We start from the raw sequence: 13,042 nt of genomic DNA, 5'->3' as shown, positions 1-13,042 counted from the left end.
TTATCTCTGTTGGCCTTTCCTCAGAGGAAAGGTGCTTCAGCCCTCTGATAATTTCTGTGTCCCTCCTCTACAATGGCTCCAATAGTCCATGTCTTTCCTGTGCTGAGACCTCCAGACCTGGATGATCTGGATGCAGTACTACAAATGGGGTCTTATGAGAACAGAGTTGGAGTAGAATCACTCCTTTGACCTGCTGTCCAATATAATTGGGATGAATTTGAATTTGTTTTCATATTCTCCTGTTCTCTTTTGTGCCTGCATGCTTGAGGGTCCTATGAAGCTCAGGAAAATTACACCATCATTCTCAGAGGAGCAAATGCAGTATTTCTAATGGATTTCATTTGGAACCCCACTTAGTTCATGGCAATTGACAGTACTACTTAAATCACATCTGGTTTTGCTTATTAGGGAAGGTGCAATGTTCACAAATTCTTCAAAGATCACTAAAATTGCATTTTTAATTGAAAATAGCAGGATGAGAGGGAAGTTGAAAAAAATTCAAGATGAATGAAGATAGGCATCTTCTAACTACTGACCTTGAAATGGTTGATCAGATCATAGCGTGTGAGAAGTTCATAGAAAATGAATTTCAGTGCATGATCTCCACTGGCATCATTTAGTGCAAATACATCAAAGGACCACTTGTCTACATTCTGCAAGAGGAGGTAGAAAAAACAGTTAATATGGTCATAATTTTTACCGTGATCATTTAATTTCTTCACTTTCTCTACAATTTGAGAATTCCAGTAGTGATAGAAAGGTATTATTTATTTTTCAATAAATTCTTCATAATCAATTTAACCAATGAATAAGTATCAGTACACTTATTAGTACTGTGTGACTTCTGTTTAAGAAGCTTCCATTAAGAACATGTATGCTGTTTGTTTATTCTAAACATGGCAATTCTCTACACTGGAATTTAATCACCAAAAGATGAATCCTAAAAGATAAAAACCCTGATTTGCTTTAGTACCTGAGATATTGAGATGGTCCTCTTTGGGCTGATGTGATATATTAAGTGCTAACAATTATACAAAATTCCTACCTTTATAACAGAAGAATAAATATCTAATTCCATTTGAGACAGTTACAGTCAACTGTAAATTATATACTAGTGTTTCAGGTTGGCCACTCAAGAGATCAAGGAGGGGAAATTCACTTCTCAGCTCCTACATCTAAAGTTTAAGGTCTAACCTTCTTGCAGAAGTTTGAGTTTGAATCTCAAATGTTAGGGAAGGCTGTGGGAGATGACAGCATTCATTATCTAGCAAGAGATTAAGAGAAACACTGATTTTTTTCTAAATGCTCAGTGTCATAGCTTCCTGTATCTTCTTAACCTTAGGGACTTGGTATATAAGTCAACAAGCAAATTCAGGAATAGATGTTATTCTGCTCAACATTACTGGAAGGCATGACATTTTTGTAGCCACAGATAAGCAGAAATCTATACTACAGACATTGTGACTACAGGTTCTGTGTTCATTAACTGTATATTTGCTAGCCTAGAAAATATTCCTGTCATGGCATGGGCATCAGAAAAGGGTGAAAAATTCAATTGAAAACCATGTAACTCCTTCAGCAGTAATTAATGTGAAGTTCTGTCTGTAGCACTAGACTGATGAACAGAAGATCATTACAGCATACTCTGTAAACATGTCTCTATGAATGGTTTGTATAGCCACTATTCAAATGAAAGACAAGGCTGATTGTCCTTTTATGGCAATCAGTCATATCTTCACCCCATGTCATACAGAAAGGCAACAGATTACTGTAGTAGAAAAATTAGTATAAAATATATAGAGAGAAAGATGTATATAAATTCGTATAAAATATATAGTGAGAAAGCCCTCAAAAAAAAAAAGCCAAACTTCTCATCCACTGAAAATGTGAGACAGATTATACATCTAGAACTTGCACTGCTACAACCTTCATTTTTTTGCAGAAGCTGCAGTATTTCATTATTTTTAAAACCAACGTCTGTCACAAAGCTGTGATTCCACAGCTTTGGGTTATTAAGTGCAGATGTCCTCTTGACCACAGCAGCAAAAATGAGAATTTGTAGTTAAAAAATAAGCTTATTTTGACTTCATTTCATCTCAATCCTTGTCCTTATTAGCATGACTCTGAGGAGAATGTTAATTATGGCAATCCAGAACAGCTGAAGATGTGTGTGTATTGTACACTCCTACACCCTTTTGTGTGCTTAAGTCATCAGGTCATTTTATGGAGCACACTAAGCAGTCAGGTTGCTGTGAAGGTTTTTTAATTGACCTTACTGTGCTGAAGCAAGCAACAAAATACATCATTTTCAATGGAGGAGATGGAACTGAGAAATTTCAGATGAAATATGGTTTTTAAGACAGAAGACTTCACAGAATCATAGAATATGCTGAGTGGAAAGGACCCACAAGGTTCATAAAACCCACATCCCCAAGAATCACACCATGTGCCTGAGAGCATTGTCCAAAAGCTTCTTGAACTCCATTAGGCTTGGTGCTGTGACCACTTTGCTGGGGAGACTGTTTTGATTTCTTCAAAGTAACTCCCATTTCAACCAAATCCATTACCAAACCCAAAAACATCCAGGCAAAGAAATGTTCTCAAAACAGTTTTGGAAAAAAAAAAAATTCTAGAGTGCACAATGACCAGGTAGATGTTTTTTCTCTCTGAGCAAAGTCAAGAATCTTGCAATTCCCCATGGATTGAACCATTGTTTATTTTTCAGACTACTTCTGACTAACTGTTTTCACTCTGAAACCTCAAAACTCACAGAAGGGTCCATTTTCATAAAGTGATTGTCACTTTTAATACCTGAAGCTGAACAATGCAAGAAATTTCCTTCTCTCACAGCAACAGATCCTTTCCCTTCTCCATCTCTCTCCATCTGTGTTTTCTTTCTTCCTTGTGAAACGTTGTGAGTGATTCCTAAATCTTCATTTTAATAACTATATTGCAACCTTCACAACCTGAAAATGACCACAGTCTTGAACTTCACTCTTTCTTTTATTGAAAGGGTAATCCCTTAGGCCAGTTAAAAGATTAATGTATGTGAACTAACTGAATGTCAGAGAGAAAAAAAGACCAACTATTAAGACCCCCCTTATCATGTCAAATATCACAGTTTTATTTTGATGCTTTGTACAGACCCCCCTTCACCACATTTTATTTGGATTACCTTTAGCACTTCAATTACAGCTGGTGGGTAGCTCAAGCCGACCATATTTGAAGTACGCCTGTACATTCTACCAAGATGAGATAGATAAAGCAACACATAAATAGAATTAAATGAAACAAAACAAAAAATCAACAATACTCATAAAAAAACAGACCATTACAGGATACTTCATTTAGCCCAGAAAACCCTAACTGGAATATGGACCTTTTTTCCTTCCATTTTGTTCCTAACTTGCCGAATATTCTTGATACTATTCTTATTGTATAGCTTACTTTGAGATTGTACACTCCCCAGTATCTCATAGCTTGGTTACTGAGCTGAACATGACAAAGAATTTGCCAGTACCAAGTCTTCATCAAATGGAAAGGCTACACTCAACTAAACAAAATATTCCCCATTTTCCATTGCACATAACTATAACTGACCTTTCAATTCCCTTAGTCCTTGCTGGTCCACATGCAAGCTAATTCTGAGTGTACTTCAGAAACCATTTGTATGAAATTAATCAATACCAGTGTGATACAGCTGCTACTTTTGTCTGCATGTTTTCAAGATTAGTATAAAACCTTTTAGGTGTTTGCCATGTGCGTGTGTTTCAGGGAGTGAGAGAAAAAGAACAAGGCAATAATCAACATCTTTAACCATATTAAACAAAGTATGCACTGTACCAAATTTTAAACTTGATTATAAAGTATATTTTAAACAAATTATAAAGTATGTACAAGTTTTTGAAATTGTTATAAAATTACACCAGAGATCTGAGAGCTGCTGTTCTTCAGGCCGTCCAAAGAATGCTGACAGCTTCACATGTTCCAGCCCTCCTTCTGGCTTAAACAAAGAAGGTCAGTGAAGAGTGGAAGTGAGTCCAAATTGAAATGAATGAATGTTTTAAAGGGTTAAAAAAGTAAAATCAGTTTTAGCAACATGTTGTGATGTAAATCACAAGAGGGAAGACTGAGAGGACTCAATGGCTTTTTGAAATCCTCTCTGAGCTCCAAAATTTTCACATGAATTTTGATCTATAGTTAGCTCCAGTAATAATATGGTAAAGGACTTTGTTTTTTTTCTTAGAACTTTGTAAGAAATACTAGACCACGGAAGTAAATGGAAGCAAGGGAGAGTTTAATCTGTCCAAATTTTAAATGCTGTCACTCCTGACCTAGGACTATACAGAAGTGTATATTGTCCATCAGAATTATACTGAGTGTGCTATTACATCTGTACTATAGTAAGAACAGAGGAGTAGGTGCTGTTTCAGTTTGCAATCTTTTACTAAATCCCAGGTTTTTAGGTGTTACCCATATCCGTGTAGAAACATTAACAGAAGCACATTAAAATGTTCTTCATTCAGCAGTCTTCTACTAGTCCTCTGAAGTCTTCTGGTCTAAGGTACTCTTCTCCACCTCCTGTCACTGTGTCATCACATACTATAGGTGAAATCTGCAGCACCTGGGTAGATAGTAGGTAGAATAAAGTAATTTAATGACACTTAACCTTTCCACAAATATCCCAGCTTGCACTGCATGGACAATACTCCTGAAGCGGGGTTTTTCCTCAGTCCTTTTGAGCATCATCCCCATTTGCCGTGTGAAGGTAGAAGCCAACCAGTCACGGACCTCTGAGGGCAGAGAGTCAGACTGGATATCACTGAGGTCATCTTCTGTGTCCAGTAAACGCCTAGAAGGATGAGGAAACAGAAGGGCAAACAGAGTTCCTTAGAGAGCACTACAAGATTATTAAAAAAGAAACTCACATATATTCTAATTAAAGCAGCTGTTAAAAGTCTTTGATACATCAGCCCTAATAAAACACACTAGTACAAGTCTTCAATGGTTTGTTTATTCTCTTACGTACTTACATTTCAGATTGTGGAACTCACTACGAAGCTGAGAAACAAGAAGTATCAGCCTTCTGAAGCACAACTACATGATCATCTACTGACTTTACATCTTCAGCTCATCAATATTTCTGAACTTTCTGCCTTTCAGAGGTAATTTATGGTCATTTCTAGGAATTTCTAGCCTCTGAGCTAGTAACATACAGTCCTCTCCTCTCCCATTCTGGTCATCTGTGTTGATTCCAAAAGTGCATTAAGCACTGGGAAAATGGCATGTAACCAAGATGGGGGAACTCCTCTGCAATGTCTTACCAGTCTACCTCTGTCATGAGTAATTTTTTTTTTTTTTTAATTTCAAAGACATCATACAAGTGAAAAATTTAACATAATTCAGAAGAAATAGTTGAGTAGAAATTTAGAAAGTGTCAGGAAAAGTAGGATGCAATGACTATGAAAATGTTTCTCTGAAAAAAAAGTGAATTACATTTATAATTGGTTTTGATTTCCTTCCCTTTTTCAGGAAATTTAACCTTTTAAATGAAGGACTGAAGATCTGTTCTACACAGAATATGATATTCTAATGATTAAAACCATATTGTCTATGAGTAATAAATCTTGGCTCAACTAACTTTCACAACTGACATGTAAATTACAACTGGTGTTAAATATGAGTGCTGATCTCTGTAGTTAGCTCACCTAGTTTCATCAATGTATACTGACTCAAGAACAGTTGCTGCATATTCCAAATTCTTCTTTAGATCTACAACCGAAGCTTCTCCTCTCTCTAATTGCTTTAACAAAGACCATAATCTAAAGAAAAGGAAAACAAAAATCTGATTAGTATAAAGCAAAATAGGTTGAGAGTGAGTGTCGATTCCAAGGATGAGACCTTGCATATGCCTTGACAGGTGAGAACTTTTGGAAGTCTACAAGTTTTTTGAAGCTTTTTTCATGTTGATACATGAAATGAACAAAAATTACTTTTCAAAGATCAGTTACAATGATGCTAGGCAAATATATGTAATTCCGTGGGTTATCACAGAATCATACAATCATAGAATGATAGGATATGCTGAGTTGGAAGGGACCCATCATGTCACTGAGTCCAACCTCTAACCCTTTACAGGACACACAAAGAATCACAACATATGCCTGAGACCAGTGCCCAAAGGCTTCTGAACTCTGACTCCTTAAGTCCTGTCACTAGTTGTGAGAGGGAAGAGATCAGTATCCACCCCTCCACTTCCCCTCAAGAGAATGTTGAAGACTGCAATGAGGTGTCCCCTTGGTCTCCTCTTTTCCAGTCTGAACAGATCATGTGGTCTCAGTCACTCCTTATAAGGCTTCCCCTCCAGATCTTTCATCATACTAGTGAACCTTCTATGGACATTTTCTAATAGTTTAATATCTTGCACATAGTATTCAAGGTGAGGCCATACCAGTGCAGAGCAGGGCAGGACAACTTCTTCCATGAATCAGCTGTCTGTTCCCTACTCAAAACTGAAATAAGTGAAAATAGAAATTACTTAAAATTTAACACAGGAGCTAAGAAAGGAAAATTTCAATTCAGCCATAAGAGGGAACTTCTTGAATAGTATCTGTTAACAAATGACTGTTATTCCTAATGATGATGTACACATCCAAAACTCTATTAGAGTATACTTAGAAACACTATTGTGAAAATACCATACAAGGTTAGGAAATGCTATAATTTTTATTAAATCAAGCAGCCACCATACATCTCATGTATATTAAATAGAACTCTCTACTTTCACATCTGAACAGTAAGCATTGCTTCATATGCCTCCTCGTTTCTTCATATCTGTAGCTATGACCACTTAACTAGCTAGCAGAAACATTGTACACAAGCCACAGCAGTCAGTTTTACAGAAAGAACATGACCTTTGGGTCTTTCTGACTTTTACTTAATTTATATAATTAGCTGGCAGCTTTATGCTGCAACTCATTCAAAACTCATGTTCAATAATAGCACAGTGAGTAATGATTGCTTCATGGAATAACATTCTTCATTGAAGATTATGCAAAGTACTATGTGGATCAATAATTTAGAAAGATAGAAGTAGTATGTTTCTCACACCATCATGTAAGAAAATTACAGTGTTTTTGACTTACCATACATTATCTCTAACTATTTATTTATTGATTTATTGAGTCACAGCAGATACTCCCAATTAATTGTACCAAATGAGAGCCTGGTGATAGTTTGCCTTTAATGTATTCCATGTAACTGTTTTTTTTTTTAATAATCCTAAATGGACTGAACGGAATCCAGGAAATTTTATTAGCTGAAAAATTCTGCTTCAAGGTGGCTGAAATAATTTTGAAATTCAATCAAATTCACCTGTGGCCCTTAGGAACATGGTTGGGCGAGAGCTTGGCAGTGCTGGGTTAACAGTTGACTCAATGATCTTAGCAGTCAACTCTAAGATCAACTCATTTGTGGTAACATTCATTTGAGAGCCAGCTCAAACAGCTTAAAAAAAAAAAAAAAAAAAAAAAAGTAAAACCAACAACAAACTTTATAAATCAACAAAATAGTAACCAGAAGTAGACCTGACTGCATAAAACCTGGCTTCAGTATACACACACAAAAAGTTTGGAAAATAAGCATGTGCTGAACTGAAAGACAAACCCTGCCTTCTGATCTTAAGTACATTCCTCGCTCTTCTCTGGAAAATCACCATAATTACTGGTAAGAGTCTTACTAAGTTTAAGAAGCAGTGAACCATATCAAAGAATTCCTACACAGAAATAGGCATGCGTTTGCCATCTCACTATAATGTACAAACTTGATAAATCTGATACTCTGAGAATCATATCAGAGTTAGAGAGCATGTGCTGACTATCTAAGCACATGGAGGGTCTGACAGATGCCCTACAACAGTATCTGTCTGCCTGTTGAGGTGTAAAAAACCTGTAAATCAGGATATTTAACACAGGATATTTAACACTGTCCAAAAGTATTCATGTGCAGTAGTTTCAGTCAGCTGGGTGGACACAGGTCTCCGCAGTTTTCATAGCAAATCCCTGAAACACATTCCAAGAGAGCATTGGTGGGAGAGGTACAGCATACACAGGCAGTAACCTATAAGATCACTACCTCTTTTTACAACAGTCAGCAGGTATTATTCATTCCACAGTCTGTTGCATCTTAATGTAAGGCTCTGCATACATATATCATGTTTTCACTGAAGAAAAGATACAGCCTAGAAAGCCAGCTCATGTAGTAATACTCAAAATGAAACTAAAAATAGAGTAACTGGTAGCCTGTGATACAATGAATTTTTATTAGGCTGGATAGCTGTCTTCTGTCACTACTTTTGTATACAAAAAAAATGCAAGTCACAACATTCAGAGGAAATAAAAACATGTGCAAAGAGCAAACACACAGTACTGCTACACTGGCATATTTAATCCAAAAAATTAATATGCAATTTCCCAAGTAATTGCTTTGCCTTCTTCATATTTCCTGAAATATCCTTCTTCCTTTGAATAAAAATACAAACATTAAACATTTTAAATAATCTGTTATTTTTATTATTATTAGAAGCATGAAAACACAACAATAAGTTCAGTGGCCTTAGCAGGATGATAAAAAGCTTGTTTCAACTCATCTTGAATGGAACTTGAAAGAACGTTGAGATAAACTTTTGACAACATTATTCAACTTTAAGTGAAATTAAATAGTTTAGGTTTTCACTTCCTATTTCTAAATTCCTTTATGCCTATCAAAGGAAGTCCTGCACTGGAAACTTTAGCAAACTTTGGCTTACTGAATGATTTTCAATAAAACATCAGCCTAGGAACTTCCTCAGTGCCAGGTCCTGTGAATGATCATTGTCTCCCTGTCCTGCTATTAAGAACTCTAAAGGATGTGCACTCCTCCAATGTGCAAACACCTCCCTCATTCTCACTTTCTGAACTTTGGTAACTGAGAAAATATAAGCAGTTAAAAGGATTGGCCATGCTTTGGGTTTTTTTAATTCAAGACAACTGCTTCACCTAGCACAAACTTTTTATAGAAATCAGGTACACAGATGCTTATGGAAGTCACTGGGGATGGATATCAATCATAAACCACCTGTCTGTCAGTCATATACTTCCTCAGGGAAGTGTGTATTGCCTCTTTGATGTGCCTTCTCCCACTAGTGAGAGAAATGAGCCAGGAGATTATCTTAGGTGGTCATTGTGGCTTCAGAAGGCTAAGATGAGGTGAGATGACTCATTCCACTGAATAAATGTGAGAGCTGAACAAGGATAAATTTCAGATGTGGGAGAGAAAGGAAGGCTGCTATATTTTTTTTTCACAACCAACAATCTTCTAATCAGTATTTCCCAAAACAAGCCTTCCTGTTGGCAGTGTAGTTCTTTTTGAGTTCTTTTAGTGTGAATTACTTTTTTGAGGAAACTGTTCAAGTACAATAAAGTTATTGAATTTGTTGACAATGACATCCAAAGATGACAAATGTTATCTTCGAGAATTAAGCACTTTCAAACCACTGTTGACTTTTATAGAAAAACAACCTCCATTATAACACATCAGACACAAAGCTAACAATTTTTAATTTGCATCTTTAAAAATAGGTACTGGAAAGAAACTGTCAATAAATATATTTAATATAAAATAAATTGATAATATATGATACATATAATAAAATCACATAAAATAAGATCACTTTCCCTGGACTTAGGAGAGCAGACTGGCATCTTTGGGGACCTATGTCATAGAGTCCCCTGTGGTAGAGCCCTTGTGAGCAGAGGGGCACTGGCTAATATTCAAGGATCTCTTCCTCCAAGCTCAGGAATTATGTGTCTCAACGAAACAACATAAGGCAAAATGCCAAAAGGTATCCATATATGGATAAAGAGCTACTGAGCACCTCAAAGATAAAAAAAGAGGTTTACAGAAAGTAGAAACAAAGACAAGCTAAAGCCCAGTTAGAATTGAGTCTAGACAGAGATGTCAAAGTCAATAGAAAGAACTTCTATAAGTATCTTGATAACAAAAAAATGACTAGGGATAATGTGGGCCCTTTCTATAAAGAAGTGAGTACTATCCTGGCTACCTGGATAAGCCTGGAATATGGAGAAGACTGAGATTCTAAATTAATTTTATGCCTCAGTCTTCCATAGCAAGTGCTCCAGACACCCTGCCCAAGTCATGAAAGGAAAATACAAGGAATGTGAGAATGAGGACCCCAATCCCACTGTAGGAGGGTGTCCTGGTTTGTAAGATAAGCTTGTATTCTATTTGCCATCTGTTGGAGGTTGGGAAGGTTTGTTATCTCTTCCAAGAACAATGGTTTGCTCCGATGAGGTAATCGTCTGTTAATGGGCCATTGACTGACTCACTGCAGGCCTGGTAATGTAACACCATCCCATTGTGAGATGCTCCACCCAGAGGGGGAAGCCAAGCACTCTATTATTGTATAAAGTGGTACCTTTTGGGAGACAGAGCAGCTCGCTCTCTTTGCGGGATTCCCAGAGAAGCAGCTCCTTCGGCGGGATTCCCAGAGAAGCGGCCGGAGCGCGGTGAGGCGGTGGCGGCGGAGCTCGGAGGCGGCCCCGGTGCAGAAGAAGATCGGCCCAACTGCCACCAGATCTTCAGAGAAAACTATACCCTTCTAAAGATCACCACTTCAGCTACAATTCATCAGCCACTGCAAGAAGAGCAGCTATCATTTCAACCGGACTGCTACCAACACCCCGAATCCTCAGGTTGTGGACTTTATCACTAGTTTTGTTTGTACCAATTGCATTTGCCTTTTTAAATTGTTATCTAGTTTTCTCCTAGTAAAGAATTGTTACTCCCATTCCCATATCTTTGCCTGAAAGCCTTTTAATTTAAAAATCCTAGTAATTCGGAGGGAGGGGGTTTACCTTCTCCATTGCACAGGAGGCTTTTGCCCTCCTTCACAGACTCCTGTCTTGTCAAACCAAGACAGAGGGTATCAAGTTCAAGACCATCTAAGGAACCAGAATGTGCACAAGTCTATGGGATCTGATGAGATTAATCTGTGGGTCCTGTGCGTCTGGTGGACGAAGTTGCTAAGCTATTATCCACCATATTTGAGAAATGCAGTCAGGTGAAATTTTTGATGACTGTGTGTTGATTTGGCACAGCCTGGTTTTTGGTAGTGGGGAGGGTGCCCTGTAGCATTTTCTGTGTATTTTCTGTGAGAAGCTGCTAGAAGCTTCCACCATGTCTGATAGAACCAATCTCTGTCAGCTCTGAAGATGGAAATGCTGCTGGCCCAGTTAGAGAGGTTGTTAACACCCCTGTGAAGGTGTTTAAGAATAAAATAAAACTAGCACATGTGCATTTTTTGTTTCCAAGGGTGGCGAGTTGCTGCCACCAGAAGCCATCCTGGGACAGCCAGCGGTGATGCACTGCTGCAGCCACCACCATCTTGACATGGCCCACAGCAAGCCTTGCCTGCCTGGCTGCCCCTAGCCAGCCATGCTATAGGCAGAAGGGCAGCGGCAGCACTGGCGGCTTCTCCTTCCCAGTGCCCCACATGAAGAGAGGTGCTAAATAGCACCAGTGCCATGGCAGCCACCACAATGGTGGCAGGGCCGCTTAGCCAGCAGGAGAAAGATGACAAGCAACTCCTTGACACAGAGCCTAGATGAGACTGACCTCTTGGAACTGCACGATCTTGCAAGAATCTTTGCATTAGTGGAACATGCTGCCAGTGGTACCTACAAGCAGCAGTTTTTTCTTCTAGTTAGAAAAGAGGAGGAAGTGAGGATATGTTAGAGAAAACAACATGTTGACACCAAGTTCAGTGGAAGACAACGGAGGGGGATAAGGTGCTTCAAGCATCGGAGCTGAAATTCCTCTGCAGGCCATGGTGAGGGCTATGGTGAAACAAACTGCCCCCTTGTAGTACATGAAATCCATAGGAGATGCAAAGATCAATTTGCAGCCCATGGGAAAAGTGCTTATGCTGGAGCAAGTGAATGCCAGAGGAAGTTGTCATCCAGTGGGAGGCCAGAAAAGAGAGAGAAGGCCCCTGAGTCCAGGGATGGAGAAAGAAGGCCTATTCTTAGAAGACTGCACCCTGTGGATGAATGACCCACACCACAACAGTTTCAGGAAGAATATTTTCCCGTAGGAGGGACCCCATGGCATAGCAGAGGAAAGACTCCTCTCTCTGAGCAAACAGAAGATCTCAAGTGATGAACTGACCCAAGCCCCATACCCTGTCTCCCTGCACTGTTAGTGGGAAAGAGGGAGGGGCTGGGGAGAAATGATGTCTTATATTCTCCTCTGACTGTGTTAATAATAAATTTACCTTATACCTTTAAATTTGAGCCTGTTTTGCTCTTAGAGTGTTTTTCTTCCAATCCTTATCTCAACTCATGAGCCCTTTGTTAATTTTTTTCCCCTCTCCTCTGCTGAACTATAGCAGAAGAGAGTGAGCAAACAACTTTTGTAGGTGCCTGGCATCTGGCCAGTACCAAACCATGACAGATGGAAAAAAGGGAAATATTTCCTCCATTTTTAAAAAAGGTAAAGTGGAAGACCCAAGGAACTACAGACAATTCAGTCTCACATCTGTGCTAGGCAAGATCAAGGAGCATATTCTCTTGGAAACCATGTTGGTGAACAAAGAGATGACTGGTGATAACCAACATGGCTTCACTAAGGGGAGATCATGCCTAACAATTTTGATAGCTTTCTATGGCAGGGCTACAGAGTTGGTGGATAGGGGCAAAGCAGCCAACATTGTCTACCTGGACTTGTGCAAAGTACTCAACACTGTCCTGCATGACTTCCTTGTCTCTAAAGTGGAGAGACATGGATTTGATAGATAGACCACTCCATAGATAAAGATGTAGCTGGATGGCTGCACCCAAATAATGGTGCAGTAATGGTTCATTGTCTGCATGGAAACCAGTGACAAGTGGTGTCCCTCAGGAATTGGTGCTGGGGCTGACATTGTTCAACATCTTTGTTGGCAATATGGATAGTGAGATTGGTGCATCAGTCTCAACAAGTTCAC

The 13,042-nt window shown here is 38.6% G+C and overlaps 1 protein-coding gene across 1 annotated transcript in view; it reads right to left on the bottom strand.

The window, feature by feature from the left end:
• PDE1C (phosphodiesterase 1C) overlaps positions 1 to 13,042 on the bottom strand; it is a 188,381-nt gene that overhangs the window by 63,453 nt on the left and 111,886 nt on the right. The window contains exons 3-6 of the mRNA XM_021540500.4: positions 5,709 to 5,822; positions 4,670 to 4,852; positions 3,176 to 3,242; positions 537 to 653 (exon numbers count right to left, since the gene is read on the bottom strand). Of these exons, the coding sequence (XP_021396175.3) occupies positions 537 to 653; positions 3,176 to 3,242; positions 4,670 to 4,852; positions 5,709 to 5,822 (481 nt within the window). The remainder of the gene's footprint in view (positions 1 to 536; positions 654 to 3,175; positions 3,243 to 4,669; positions 4,853 to 5,708; positions 5,823 to 13,042) is intronic.

The sequence above is a fragment of the Lonchura striata genome, chromosome 2 (genome assembly GCF_050655825.1).
Source record: "Lonchura striata isolate lonStrDom1 chromosome 2, ASM5065582v1, whole genome shotgun sequence".
NCBI classification, from domain to species: domain Eukaryota; kingdom Metazoa; phylum Chordata; class Aves; order Passeriformes; family Estrildidae; genus Lonchura; species Lonchura striata.
The sequence above is the reverse complement of the archived record's forward strand: the minus strand, read 5'-3'. Positions and strand labels throughout refer to the sequence as shown.